This window comes from Meleagris gallopavo, chromosome 3 (assembly GCF_905368555.1).
Source record: "Meleagris gallopavo chromosome 3, MGAL_WU_HG_1.1, whole genome shotgun sequence".
NCBI lineage: Eukaryota > Metazoa > Chordata > Aves > Galliformes > Phasianidae > Meleagris > Meleagris gallopavo.
Window position 1 is genome coordinate 72,232,324 of NC_139406.1, and position 15,391 is coordinate 72,247,714.

The 15,391-nt window shown below is 40.7% G+C and overlaps 1 protein-coding gene across 1 annotated transcript in view; it reads left to right on the forward strand.

Moving 5' to 3' along the window:
• The window catches only part of SDC2 (syndecan 2), a 55,115-nt gene that overhangs the window by 38,521 nt on the left and 1,203 nt on the right, over positions 1 to 15,391 (forward strand). Inside the window, 3 exon segments of the mRNA NM_001303220.1 lie at positions 7,175 to 7,286; positions 14,092 to 14,225; positions 15,009 to 15,144. Of these exon segments, the coding sequence (NP_001290149.1) occupies positions 7,175 to 7,286; positions 14,092 to 14,225; positions 15,009 to 15,144 (382 nt within the window).

Sequence of the window (15,391 nt, forward strand, 5' to 3'; positions counted from 1 at the left end):
CCACTGTTTTGGTATATAGCCACCAGTGAGGAATGGCTGCGGTAGCTGTGGCTTCTTCATGTCTTCTTGCCCTGGGGTGCTCTTTGGCTTTGAGTGTTTCCCTGTGGGCACCATGGCTGTGAGGTGGTTTGCTTCAATGTGAGCCATGCGGCTGCTGAAATGCCCGACTTAAGCAAGCGTTGATTAATTCTGTCGCTGTCAAATACGCCTCTGTTATGCCAGACTAATTACCAAAACAGACTGTGTGCATCCTAAAAGCATGCATATTTTGACTGTTGGCTTCGACGTTAGGCAATCTGTAAATCAGCTCTTTGGTGGACTCCTCTGCTGCTGAATGCTTGTGTTAGCAGAGGCTCTATTCACTACTCAGGTTTATTTTGGGCTTAGCGCTTTTCCTCAGCAGCCACGAACGGTCAGACCCTTTCTTCCTCCATCAGAAGAAGCTGGAAAGCCTCAAGCTATAGTTTTGTGCAGCATCAGGGAGTTCTTACACACAGAGTGCAGGCAGCGTGAAGAATCTTTCTGGCGTGCGCTGCCGGCGCCAGAGCAGCTCTGCCCGCACCAGGCCGCACTGGGCCACGGGCAAACACCCCGTTAGTGTCAGCAGGGATGCTTACACAAAGCTGACATGCTGTTTCACCCCTACCTGAGGAAGGGCAGTGAATGTCCTCTTTACTTTTAAAAATACCTTTGGAAATGAGCCCTACTGAAATGAGTCACTGAAATCCAGCCTGGTTGCTTAATAGGCCAAAAATCAGTGGTGGGGGAAGGCCTAAGAAATGCTGTGCAGGCGGCTACCAATGCCAGGCTGGTTTTCATATTGCATCTGGGGACAGCAGGAGGACTGGCATTGGGAGGTGGCACTCTGGGGAGAGCATACAGGGTTTCATGGAGATCTGAGGTAATGCTAGGAGATGGTCCTTGTGTCAGAAGCATTCTGAGGAAATGAGCAAAGCAGATGGTAGCATCCCTACGAAACACTGTCTCTGAAACAAACAAAATTCAGTCTGGTGCCTGTTGTTATGGGAAGAATATCTTTGCTGTGATTGCAGTTACCCCAACTGTGGTGTGGGGCAGCTTTCCTGTGGAGGCACCCACCGCGCTAACATCACTGGTGTTTCTGCAAACAAGGAAATGGGGGATCCTCAGAGTGCTGTACACAAATGACATTGCTAACACTTAGCATCTTTTTTTTTTTTTTTTTTTTTGAAAAAAATCCCACAGCAGCTCACCAGCATACCAACCCCCTCCACCCCCTACTTCTTCCACCTCGGGAAGTTGGGCTTTGCTGGGAAGAGCTTGGCCTGTGAGTCCCTAAAAATAGCTACCACGACTTTAAAAGGAAATAATAGGGACTACCTTGAAAGTAGAGAGACTGCTTCTTTCCTTCCCTTTTCTTCTGTGCCCAACTGCAGGACTGATCACTGAATAGGGAAAAAAGGCATCAGCAATAAGACAATTATTGGAAAACAGGCCTGGAAGGTCATATCTGATAACAAACAGACCTCCCTCAAAAGCAGGTATGTGCAGTGGAGTGCAGGCGGGCTGTGTGGAGCTGCAGGAGATGAGTGAGTGATGTCAAGCTGGCAGCAGCTCATCCCTGAGGTTGTGTATGGGAATGGGATAGAAAATGGCAAGAAAAGCACGCCAGCTGGATAGCACGATTCTCTGGAAAGAACTAGAGTTTCTTGTTTAAAATAGAAGCGAAGAATCATGGAATGGCTTGGATTGGAAGAACCTTAAAGACCTTCCAATTCCACCACCCTGCTGTGTGCAGGGCTGTCCCCCACCAGCTCAGGCTACCCAGGGCCTCATCCAAACCGACTTTGAGCCCCTTCAGGGATGGGGCACCCATAACTTCTCTGGGCAATTCTTATTCCTGGACCAAGTTAACAAACTCTTAAGAGGACATCAGAGTCTCATCAGGCTTCCTGGTGAGATGAGGAAAAATAGAGAAATTGCAATCAGCATTAGCAAGATGTCTGCTGCCTTTGTGCTGTCTGCTAGGTCTGCATGCTGTCAGGGCACAGTTCACAGTCTCTTCTGCAAGAAGCTTTCAAGGAAATAAAGCTTTTCCTTTGCAACTGCCTTTTCTCCACCCTTCTACGAGAGTGTGCAAGGGCCCTTGAGCTATAGATGAATATATTCAGATATGTGGCTTTCCAAAAATGTAATATTATGGACAATTCATCACTTTGATGAACTCACAATCACCAGCTGTACATGCTTTTTATACCTGCACTAATTGAACAGCATAATCTCTTAACAAAAGGAAAATCTGTTTTCCTTTCTCCTTTTTACGTATGAGATCTCAAATTAATCAACAGCTGCAATGCTTGCAAATTTTTTAGAGCCTTCTGGCTTGAAGGTTTGTGATATAACATCACTTTTAAAATATGAGTCTCGTTCTGCGCATACTAAACAGGTTACATCTAAAGGATTTCCATCTGGGGAAAAAGGGAGGCAATGTACCATTAATAACCCTGCTGCAAACCTCAAATTCATTATCCCATAGATATACCAAAAAAGGCAAAGAAATAAATTTGAGTGCATCTGTAAGTAATAAAATGTTTCCTTCCATATGTCAGTTACTCATCGCTGTTCTGATGGAGTTTCAAGCAGCCACGGCGTGCTGCGTGGTAGACATGACTTCCTCCTCTTCCTTCTCCGTTGCTCATCACACGGGTTTTGTTGGCTTCACTCGCATGGCATACGTGTCTTTGATGTCTTACCCCCTAAATCATGCTCACGTAACAGAAGGACTGAATGTAACAGCAGGTCTGCAAAAGGGAATGTCTAGAACAGGGGCCTTAGGGATTTTCATTTTTTTAGTTTTTTTTATTTTTTCTAAGAAGTGTGCCATCCATTTCCAACCCTATAGTTGTCTAAGGAACATTTTCAACTTTTGTTTGCCATTGTAATTGTGATTAATGGCTTATGCCTTTCATGAAAAGATAAGTCAGAAAAAAGGTTTTTTTTCCTCTTTTTTTTTTTTGCCAGAATGATGGTGTTTTGTTTTGTTTTGTTTTTTTTTTTTAAGTATGGCCTGGATGATACGAATTTTAAGTTAGAAACCGTTAAAAATGGTAGCTTCAGTAAACTTTGAGATTTCAAATTCAACATAGACTGGTATGGGAGTGTCTTTTATCTAGTACTTAATGAGCACTAATCTACACTACATCCATGAGATTTAAATTTATGCCACTGCAGTCAATAACCAGACAGGAAGCAATGATCATTGGCGTGTACTGTGTGAAGTATTCAGGTCACAGGATTGCAGCATTTTATTCTTGGAATAAAAATGTAAGTGGGATAACAATGATGGACGAGAATGTGATCTCTGTCAAGAGGTAATGAGCAGTTTTTGTGCTTCGGGGCCAGATTAAAGGACTGATAACGGAGACATCCTTGCCTGGTGTTCCTGCCGTTTTAATAGAACTGAAAATAACGTTGTTACATAAAAGTGACATGGGAGCCATCAATTCATTTGTTAGCCATGGGAAATAATCTCTTAAATATTTGGCCTTCGGAGTAGCTTAGAAAAGATTTATGGAATTAGAATTTGCAGTCTTCCTTCTAAATGTATTGAAGTGCCAGTACAGACCTTTCTCTGTCTAAGCACACTGACAGCAGACTTGTTTTTCCAGCTTACCATTTGTGGACATCCTGGAAGTAGTCCATGAACCCCCATTGATTCCCAGCTGACCAGCAAGAAAACATTTGTTGAGAAAATATTAAATTTATTTTTTATTTAGCATAAAATTACAAAGTGTAGCATCAGTTCTTGATACTCACTTAAGCACTGTGAAGTATTCTTATTTCCGTTAACTGGCTCTCATTTTTCTAAGTTTAATCTTTCCAGACATATTTTTAATGGCTGTTCAAAAATGTTAACTGTTTGACTTCTCTCTATTTTGTTTCTTAAGGTAATTTCTATTCCAAATGGACTTGTGTGCTTCTGAGCAACTGGGGAAAGAGATGAGATGCAAGCTTTGGGCATAGCGGGGATGATCTAGCTCTTCTCTAGCTCTAGCCCCATTCTAGCTCTACTAGCCAGCTTGCAAAGAGGCTGTATGGGAGTGCAGTGCATTTGCCCATGCTCCTGCCTGGGGATTTTTAAGCCAAAGAGAACTTCTTTGCTTCTCTGCTTTGAGAAGAGGCTTGTATTCTGAGGCTCCTATGGGAAAACCATTTGTAATGGAAATGGGCTTCAGCAATGGACTTTCTGACTAGAGAAGCTGCACAGCCCATTCTTCAGATGGAGTTTGATGTCTAATCTAAATGTGCTTGAGGTTCACTGTACATACATTTCTCCATATGGTAAATAGCATACTAAATCTGTAAGAGTCCATGGGGAATAGTTTTCTCATTCTAATAGAGTCGTGCCATCCACAATATAGATATGAAATAACATTTCATCTTGTGTATCCTTTGCATCCCCAGAATAAAGTACAATGAATGCTACAATTGCTGCTGAAAGCTACCCAGGCTTTTCTTCCATTTCTGATCCTCTATTTTCAGCTGCCTTAAAATTGAGGATATCTCAGCGAAGCTAGAAATAATGGCTTTTGGCAGACAAGAAGCCATAACTCATTGGAAAAAAGGGAGTGAATGTTGGGGAGCCTGTCTGGCTAGGCACTCGAAGCTGGGGCTGGGTTGGGTTAGCTGCTCAGCTGTCCTGCAGAAAAAGAGACATCGGGAGAACTTGTCAGGGATGTTTACAGGCTGTGCTGACTCTTCTGAGGCTGGTTAGAGGAACAAAACAGGGTTGTTTGTTTTGCGGGAGGTGCATTTGTGCGGGGGAGGGAAGGTTGGTTGGTTGTTGAAATCTGCTAAATTTGCTTCTGATATAGAAAGAACTGGGAGATGGCCTGGGAAAATAAAGTGATTGGTAAGTTTGTGTTTTTATTCAACAGTAAAAATTCCAGGCATGGATTTGGGATGCTTCTGTTGTCATGCAGGCTTATTTTCATTCATTAGCATTTGCAAACTCAAGCTGTTTCTCAGCTGTCCTCAAATTCTATTGGTAATTTCCGTTGTTAGGAGATTTCTACAGGTGGATTGTATATATATTTTTTCCCAGCTTGGAGTTGGTAATGCTTATTCAAAAGGTATAGTGGGTAATATTATGTGGCTTTTTAAACTCATAGGCAGCCACCTGCTTTTCCTTTTTATATGTGTTTTTTTTTTTCCTGCCTGACATTGAGGTTTGAGCAGTTTTTACCGTGGTTGTGGCTGAAAGTAAAGTGGGGCAAAGTGACTTGTCCCATTGTCGCAGTGTGATCAATGGCAGGATATTTGTCCTGCCGTGGGGAGTTGTTTTCCCATACATAAACAGACTCAGCTGAGTCTTAATTACAATACCACCTTCACACCCACCAGGGCACTGTAAGGCTTCCTTTGGAGACATCTTTTAAAGGAATTAAGTTCACTGATGGTGACCAGACGTCATCTTGAATTTCTGCTTTGGACTGCAGCCGGTTTCGGGCAGACCGTGTGAACTGGAAGCAGAGGTGGAGAGGAGGCCTTCCGTAAACCTGGCTTAAAAACTGTTCCCCACAAGAAGCACATCTCCCCCTACTGCACAGGTAAAAGCTGCAGTAGGAGAGAAGATTTTGACCAAGTAGCACGATTTTCTCTTCTCCTTTTTAGAAGGAAAGCCGTAGAGGGCTGTTTTAGTTCAGAATTATTAGAGAAGTCTTAGGTATCTCTAGTGCAAAGGTATTTTATTCTGAAATACTCTATTTTTTAGACCTGTGGGGAAAAAGCTACCTTGGAAACTCAGATATGGGTCTTTTCATACAGGAGTTACCCCTTTCACAGGTTAGTATAGCTACAATACATTTTCTGTAAAGTGGACCATCAGTGCCATGCAGTAAAATGTAATCACAATTGGATAACCCTGGGACTCAGAATGGAACAAAAGTTTTGTGAGATACAGAACAGATGTATATTGGCACTGTATTGCACTTTGACTTAAACCTCAAAGAATTCCCAAACCCCAGGACGGCTGAGGCTGGCAGGGCCCTCTGTGCCCCTCTGGCCCACTCCTGCTCCAGCAGGGACACCCAGAGCAGGGGGCCCAGGCCCACGTCCAGGTGGCTTCTGAACTTCCCCAAGGAGGAGACCCCACAGCCTCTGGGTAACCTGTGCCAGCACAGCACAGCAGTGCTGCCTGAAAAACCTCTGTTTGCAACTGAAATATTTCTCCTTTTTTCGACAAGTTGTGGCAAACCCAGTGTTCACAGAAATTATGGTAAAATTAATAGCAATCATATTGTCAGGTATCTTGTTAGTAACAAAAAATACATGGCACCTGTGGGCTATTTTATGCTCTATTGAGAAAACATACGCTGCTGTGGAAGAAGACAATTTCTAATCTTTCAAAACTTGAATTGTCAATCTACAGCAATTACTGATACCTTGTTCTATTATCAGCTCACGTTATCAGAATTTCTCTTTTGCAGGGAATAATCTGTAGACATGTGATAGAAGTCAGAAGAATCCAATTTTATAGCTTGCTGAAGCTACAGCTGAATTTTAGGAGAGATGTATTAATTTATAAATGGGGTACTTTGCCTGACCTGAATTTAGTAGACTTGCTGTTGCATCCAGATGGAAATATGTAATAATTTTTAGTCACCAGCACTGTCCTTCAAATATCTGTATTTTGTCATCCCAGTTGTTCACTCTACCTTGTAGAGAGTTTAGTGAAGTTTGGCTCAATGTGTATCAGAGGTGTTTTCTGATATGTGCTCTTATTGCTTTCCATTTGAGATCAAATGACTGACTTCAGATGACAGCCCTAGCATTTGTATATTTGAGGTACTGACAGAGGGTTTCAATCCTGGGATTTACTTCTTTCTTTTTACAGAAGCTCTTGAGAGTATATTGCAAATCCTGTTTATTCATTCATGCATTTAATGAGATGAAGTGTGAGCTGAAGGAGACTTGCTTCCCACAGATTGAGTGATTCCTTGGTTTTCATTGGGCAGACTTGGATATTTTTTATGCTATAATTTTTACAATTTTTTTTTTTAACGTCTTCAACAAATGTGTCGCATAAACTGTTCAGTATACCAACATCAACTTTGGAAATAAGAGAGAAGATTAAGAGCTGGCTGTGCTGAGGAACTGTTATCTTTCTAACCATTCACTCTTATCTGTTTTCCAGAGAGCAGATTTGACCTCTGATAAAGATTTATACCTGGACAACAGCTCTGTTGAAGAGGCATCAGGCGTCTATCCCATTGATGATGATGATTATTCTTCTGGGTCGGGTTCAGGTGAGACAGCATGTCACAGTTTGATTTTTACAATGTGTAAGAAGCAATACAGCTATTTGTAGAAAGCTGTGCAGTTTTCCTGTGTGAGCCAGAGATGATACTTTCAGTGAGTACGATCAGCGCTCTATTACAGAGCACTGAGCAACTCTGAGGCCTGGGTTTTAAATATTAACCTTCTGCTCTTACTCCTTAGTTGCATCATTTCACTTCTCCCCACTCTGTTTTATTTTTTCTTTGCTCTCCCTTCCTCCTTTTTTTTTTTTTTTTTTAAAGATCTCTCTGGAGTTTAGAAGTTAGGATTAGAGAAAGCTTCCTTTTCACTTGGCATAATGCTAATTTAGCAGTCCGTGTGAAATCATAGCAGGAGCAATCTCATTTTCTCTCATGCTTTCAGGTTCATGTAAACATTGTGTCCGTGTATTTTTTTTTGTTGTTTTTCTTTTAAATTTAGAAGTGTGAAACTGCCAAATACGTGACAGTTTTCTCTGAGGTAATTATATCCACATAGAAGCTAAATAAATTCATAAACATAACATACTGAATTCTCAGACTTAAACTCTCATTAGATGCATGTAGCTAGTTCATAATTTTTCAAAAAACTGACAGTGAGACCTCATTAATAATTTCTTTTAGAAAACCCTCACTGTAGAATGTCTTTCAGACTAACTGGGAGACTCCAAGCAGTAAAATGCAGGATTGTGTGCCAGTTCTGAAAGAGGTGTTTCCTTATTGCTGTCAGTATTTGCTGAGCTGTTGTGGAAATCTCCATTATTTACCAAGTGTTACTTGCTTGTTTGTTGCTGCACATCTCGTAATCTGTTTATACATACCTCTGTGAATTTTGAAAGGTTGAGCTCTTCTTTTATAGCACCTTGTCTTTGTTACTGTTGTAACCCATAGCTTTTTGTTGTAACCCATAGGTAGATTTTTGTTTTTCCTTTTCTTTGGAGGTTCAAAGATACATAAAAATGAAGTCATCAGAGGTTTTATTTTTGGTGTCAGACAAATTCAGGCCTATTGGCCACTTGCAACTGAGTGATAATTTGTGGATTATTTTTTTAAGCCTTTCATGGGATGAATTTGGTCTTTCACTGTGATCAGAGGCTAAAACAGACCTACCTGCGCAGACTTCTCTGATGAAAAATTTTAGATTTGAGGGGAAAAAAAAGAAAAAAAAAAATATTCAATGGTTTCTCACAGTTCCAAGGACCATCTAAATGAAATTCTGATCTCTGAGAAAATTGCATTTTCATTCAACATCTCATTCTGTCATGTCTTCAGATGCTGGTTATTTTGTAAGCCTCAGAAAAGGAGTTAGGTTGACCGTGAACTGTGGTATGGAGAATAGTCTGTTTTCTTTTGTTTTCATCTCTCTATGGCATTTGAGCTGTTTCTAACGTGGATGATTCAAAATGCAGTCCTTCTTTTGAAGATGAGAGTTATACAAGAGCACACTTCAGACTTCCTTCACCCATCTCAACGGAAGTAGAGCCCAAAGAACAGAAACAGAATGTACCACTAGACCTCACCTACAGCAATACTTTACTTTCTCTTCTGCCTTTTCCTGTGTTCAGCCTTGAGTCATGGATAGAAGATGGAGTATATAACTCATACCAAGAAATCTGAGTACTTCATGCAGCCTTTGGCAGTCGCTCCCCCTTACCTAAGAGAAAGTAAATAAAAAAAAGTCTCACTGTAGACTGAGATTGTCTAGGTGCCCCTCCAAAGATTTCACGTGACAGTACTAAAAGCTAATTCTTTTAAACAAAGAACGAAGTCTCAGCTTCAAATACTTTTCTGAGCAATGTATAACCTAATTTATTTACTTATTAAAAAAAAATAATAATCTCAAAAACAAAGCAAATCAGCAAGCTCCCTTTTCTCGTTCTCATCCTCACAGCCTACTCAAGGTACAAAGAGTCCTCTGGTTGTAGCAGTGATGAATTTTCCTCATCCTGTGTTAAATGTGTCTCTCTCTACTTGATACTCAGTGAGGTAATGTTCCTAGCTGCAAGAGACTTCCTACTCAAGTGCTTTTCTTTCTATGTAATTCTACTCTAAGCAAACAGATCCAAGATGACAACATGCTGACTCCTTTCCTTGGTATGAAAATTATTAGCTGCCACCAGGCCTATGGAGATAAACAGAAATTGTCAGCACCACTGTTACTGCCCTTGCAGGTTTGCAAGCAGCATTAACGTGGACAAATGTCAGTATAAGCATGACACATTTTAACTGAAAATTGGCTGAGGGCTTTTTCTGAAGAGACTGAAAAAGGTGACGGTTTTCTACTTCTTTTTTCCTTTTTTTTTTTCTTTCTTCATTTTGGCTTTGTTTCATAGCCTTTTTATTCTTTACGTACTTTCATATTAATTTACCCAACTGTTTTGTCCGAATATTTTGGTCATCAGTTTTTGATGGAGCCATGCCTGCATCCTTATGGTCACGTACTGACAGCAGGAAATCTGTAGTGAATTGAGTGTATTGTTTCCTTTTTGTAATCCCTTAATCTGAGAGGACTCTTCCAGAACTCTTTTTAGTGTACATCTTCAGACAAAGCAATAATAAAAATCATAAAATATCCCACATTGGAAGGGACCCACAGAGATAATCAAGTCCAGTTCGTCGCTCTATGCAAGACCACCCCAAATTCCAACCCCGTGTCTGAGATCTGTCCAAACGCTCCCTGAACTCCGGCACTCAGGCCGTGCCCACTGCCCTGGGCAGCCCGTTCCATGCCCACCGCCCTCTGGTGCAGACCCTGTCCCTGACCCCCACCCGCCCCTCCCCTGACGCAGCTCCATGCCGTTCCCTCGGGCCCTGTCGCTGTCACACAGAGCGGAGCTCAGCGCTGCCCCTCCGCTCCCTGTGAGGAGCTGCAGCCGCCATCAGGCCTCCCCTCAGCTTCACTGCTCTGGGCTGAGCATACCAGGGACCTCAGCTGCTGCTTCATGCATCTTTCCCTGTAGGCCCTTCACCATCTTTCTTGCCATCCCTTGGATGCTCTTTAATTAGTTTCAAAGATTTCCTCCTTAGACACAGCTTGAAATGTTAGTAACTACTTCTGTTTTCAGCTCTGGCATGAAAGATCTTAACTGAACCCTGGTCTTGCAGCACGAGTATCATTATATTCAGGAAAGGCATCATCTCTATTAGATTAATCTATAAGTTCATTGGCAAAGTATCTATTTGAATCTTGTGTCTTCTGTGAAGTTACTCTTGATAGACAAGTCTGTGCAATCCATGTCAGAATCTGGTGCAGATTTCTGCTTCCCCTTCTTCTCCTCTCCCTGCCTAATAATTCTCAGTGCTCCTGCCCTGGGTGACAATGCACCTGGCAGCACCCCAGGAGAGTGGCATCCTGTCTCCCAGTGTGTTTTTTCTCACTGGGTGCAAGGAATGCAGCAAGTATTCATTTCCCCACTTCCTGAGTTCCCACTTCATGTGCCTTTTGGGTTGGATTGGAGCCAGGACTTCTTCCATCCCCTTGCTACACCAGCCTTGATCATGCTTCACAACACTGACTGCCTGCTTCTCCAAGACCTTTAGCACAAAAAGCTACTTTGATATATCTTGTTTACGAGTGTGCTTTTATTGTGCTGGACACAATCTTGTACTCCAATATAGTTAAGACTCTTCCTTCTATTCTTTCTTCAAGTTTGCGTTGTTATATTTTTCCTTCCTCCTGTGAGAATTAACAGAGATAGGACATTCATGCACAGTCCCTGTTTATTTCAGCTGCAGTTCCCTGATAGAGCATTAATATGGTCATGGTGTCATCCCTGATTGTATAACACTGCTGTGTTGATGAAGAGTTGGGCTAGAAGTTTTTTATGCAAATTGGAGTGAGATAAGCCAGCTGAAAGTATTTCAGTCAGGTGTGTGCCACACTGATGACAGAAATGGAAGATGTGAGGTAGATGATGGTTCTGTGTGTACCTGCCTTTTGCCAGGCTTGCTTGTGGTGGCAGTACTTCTAGAGGAAGTTGTGCAACAGCAAACAAACATGATGCCAAAAGATAGTATGAAATGACTGTGTTTGGTAGGAAGAGTTAATCACTGGCTACTTGGCAGATTAAGAGTGCTAACTACTCTGGGTTTATACAGTAACTTAAGATGACACAGTCTTGATTTGCTGGCAAGTTTCCTCAAGCAACAGGAGTGTGAAGGGGCATCTATCTGTGCTGCTGTTATTCATGGCGCAGCTCATAGGCACATCACTATGGGCTGTTAGATATTTCCAATGCCACAGCACAATCTAGAACTACTGTGATCACTGTGAAGATAACAGTTGGAAGTCCTGAAGAAATTGCAATGGATAAAAGATATTGTGATGGCAGGGAGATCTCAATTCTTTGCTCTCCACATGGATATGGATTTAATTACTGTGGAGTTCTTGTGGTGCTCTCACTAAGAAGACTCTATCCACTTGTAGAGTCTTAAGGCAATTAATGCCCAGCACTATCTCTAAGCTGACCAGTCCCAGAAACCTTCTAAAGAGATAGTGATTTTCGAGAGGAAAATGTGAACTCTTATACTTCCTAGTATGTTTCTTAACAATCTAGTTGGAAGCTACATTCATAACACGGTAAGATTTTTGTTTCCTAGTTGGATGTGTGGAGAGAGGGTGTTTGTTGTGGGTGGTTTTTTTTGTTTGTTTGTTTTTGGTTTTTTTTTGTTTTTAACTTTTAGAGAACATGATACTGTATAAAATTTTACTCCTGTGTTCTGGAGAATGTTTTTTTGATCTCTCAATCCTGTTTACAGGAAATTCTAATAATGTTACTGTCTGTTTAGGAAGAGAAGTACCTACTCTTGTGTAGACCCGCTAATGCCAAGCAGAGGCCTGTCTAGATAAAACTAATTACAAGGCATGAGCTATGGGGATGTGTCTGAAACAGTACCTGAGTCAGACTTAGAGGACAGGAGCTTCAGTAGTTTGGGGACTGTCAGGGACTACTCTGAGACAGACAGAGGAGGTCTGTAGTGCAAGTCTAGTGGCCAGGCCAAAGGCTAGATTAGTCAACCAGTTGTTGAAATACCCAAGACCTGCATCCTCCATAACCAGAGAGGCTCAGACCTGTAAGTTTTGCTGCTTTATCAGGCGGACACTACTATTGCCTGAAGCAAAGGTGGCATTTAAAGGTTTGGATTAAATTAGATTTGTCATTTCACAGAAAGAGGAAAAAAAAAAAATGAAGTTCTTATACTCTCAAAGTCTGCTTTATCAGATCTCTAATCTGATCATCAGATTTTAATTTCCGTGACTGTGAATGTCTTGTGTAATTTGCAAAAACTTTGAAAGGTAAAGCAGGCTGAACTATCCATAGAACTCTTTATTTCTCACAGAAAGTTCTTAAGGCAAAGACAGAAAAAATGTTCCTGTTGGATATCTTTTCTCACCTGTGTTTTGCAGCAGGATGGTTTTTTTGTTTTTTTGTTGGTTTTTTTTCTTTTTTTGATCTTTGAGTCGTATTTTTGGAAACACTTGGTTCTTGTTGTGAGGTCTTTTTTGAGCAGTTGCATTGTAATTTTGGTATCTCTGGATGGTTCTCCATTATTCTATGCTGGCAGTTTTCATATGCTGCTTTTTTAATTATTTTAATTTTTCCTTTCTATCATACAGGAGTTGTCATAGTTATTGCCTTGTTAATACCCTTTCTTTCAAAGCCAGATATATATAATTCTTGATCATGAGTTCAAAGCTTGTTTTTGTGCTTCATCTTTCAGCTTGTTTTCTCTCTCTAGAAAAATAAGATAAAAGCCAGTTTGGAATGACTGAGTCATGCTGTTCTGTTGTAAAATATATTTCTATTTGTTAGGAATTACTTTTAAGAACATTTGCTAGACATATTACCCAATAGTTATTTGGGCAACTGGTGTCTGTAATGAGCAGAACACATATTGAGATTCCTGAGAAGTGGATTGATCTATTATTTTCATCTCTCAGACCTCGCAATAATTTAGTCTATTGTCTGTGTCTTCTCCCTTCTAGTATCACTAAAGGATATTTATTAGACATATCCATTATCGTATTATAAAGGAGCCTTCATACTCCAGCAGAGCTTTGAATGTGGAGGAAATGAAATGTAAGGTCTTCTGAAGGGATTTTTTTTGTCCTCTTTAAAAAAAAAAAAAAAAAAAGCCTGCATTTAAAAAGAAAAGGGCTTTTGAATTATGTGAGGTTTAAAAATATGTGAATTCCTAGTGACTGATATATAAAATAGCAGTATTTCTGTAGATGGAAGCTGCTTGGTTTTTTATACTTAAGAGTCTAATGGGTTTGCTCTAGAGAAGTGATTTTTGTTGTTGTTATTGAAACAGTTTGTCACAGGGAAAAACTGTGCATAAGTCAGCCATAACCCCTACCCATATACCCTTGCTGTGTCTCCAAGGTGCTGCTCCCCATGGTGGCCATAGGAGAGCTGGAGATGATTGCTGGAACAGAGTCATACTAGCTCTAATAGCTCCGCTTCCATTCCAGAGTCGATCCCTTGTTACAGGCATTCATGCTTTTTTTCATACTTCTTTTCAGGCTTGCTCCTTCTGTTTCAAAAATGTCTTTGTAATTTCCTGATCGCTGTTCAATCCAGCTGATGATTCCCTTCCTCTTTAATGGGATCAGTTGGGGTGAACATCCCCCTCGTGATTTAGGGCTCACGTTTTAGTTTTAACAGGCATTGTTTTCTAGGCCATTTGCCAAGGGTGGGCCATACAAGCACTCTACCCTCAGCGTTGTAACAAAAAGTGAAACTCTTCCAGACCTATTACAAAGTCAGTGAAATGTCATCTGTTTTGTCTTCAGGTGCTGAGGAAGATGAGGATAGCGCAGTGACAACGACGTCCAGAATAGTTCCAAAGTTACCAACAACTAGTGATGCATCTAGAGCTGAGACCACCACAGTGAAAATGCAGACCAAGATGCCTGCACAAACAAAGGTGCGTGGGTAGAGAGCAACACCGTTCCAAATAGTTCTGCTGTACCTCATTATTGCCTTGCTGTTATATATGAATTTCAAAAAAAAAAAAAAATCTGTATATTTTTTATTAAATGTTACTGCAGCTGTTTAAATGGATACAGAGCTGTTCAGTTTTCTGTTAGAAAGTCTGTGTAATGACATCTGGATTTCTCATGAAAGAAGAGAAACGTGTAAAACATATATATATTTTTTTAATATAGAAAACAATTTCTTATAATACGTTTGAATCTGAACCATACCTTTTTTTACATCTTTCAAAGAGTTATTCAAAAGCCTTCCTTTCTGAAAGGAAAATTTTGTTTGATTTGACTGTAGATTGAATACTTCCTAGGTTCCATTTAGCGTTTCAATGTTTTCCTCTGTCACTGCAGGTAATAATTTCTCAGTTATCCTCAGCAGTGTTCTGAATATAGCATATCTTATGTGTTAATTTCAGAATTATTATTTCAGTCAGAAGCTGTAATTCCTATATACACAGGCTGTGTTTACCAGCTGATTGCTAAATATATATTTTTGGGAGCTCTTAAAACTTTGGACAGAGATTTTCATCCCATCATGATGAGGATTAGTTCCATTTTCAATATCTAGGGCAGCTTTCTGTGGTCAAAAAGCATCCCACGTGTTGCGACTGTCAATACTGTGGAGCACACCTGTGGGGCTGCCACAGTTCTGTGGCTGGCAGTGACAATGCAGATCTGTGGTGATCCTGTCTGTGAGGGTTGTTTTTCTTTCTGTGCCACAGTCACCTGAAGAAATCGATAAGGAAGAAAGACCCGATGTGGATTCCAAGAAAAAGAGCAATGAGCCAGGGGATGACACTGATGTGTTCACTGAAAAGCATTCAGAAAACCTCTTCCAGAGGACAGAAGTTCTTGCAGGTAAGGGTAGTTTGCCAAGGTCCACTACCTCACCAGAAAAAAACAAACAAACAAAAAAAAAAAACATAAAAGGCATTCGCATCAAATAGCACAAACTCAACATCTGTGTTTTCATCAAATGGGTTCCTGACACATTTGTAGGGAAGTAGCTAGTTGTTTTTGATTTTGATTTGATAAGACTGAGACTGGCATCTTCTTTAATACCAAAAGCTGTTGCTAATTGATTTGACACTCATAAATTGAATAC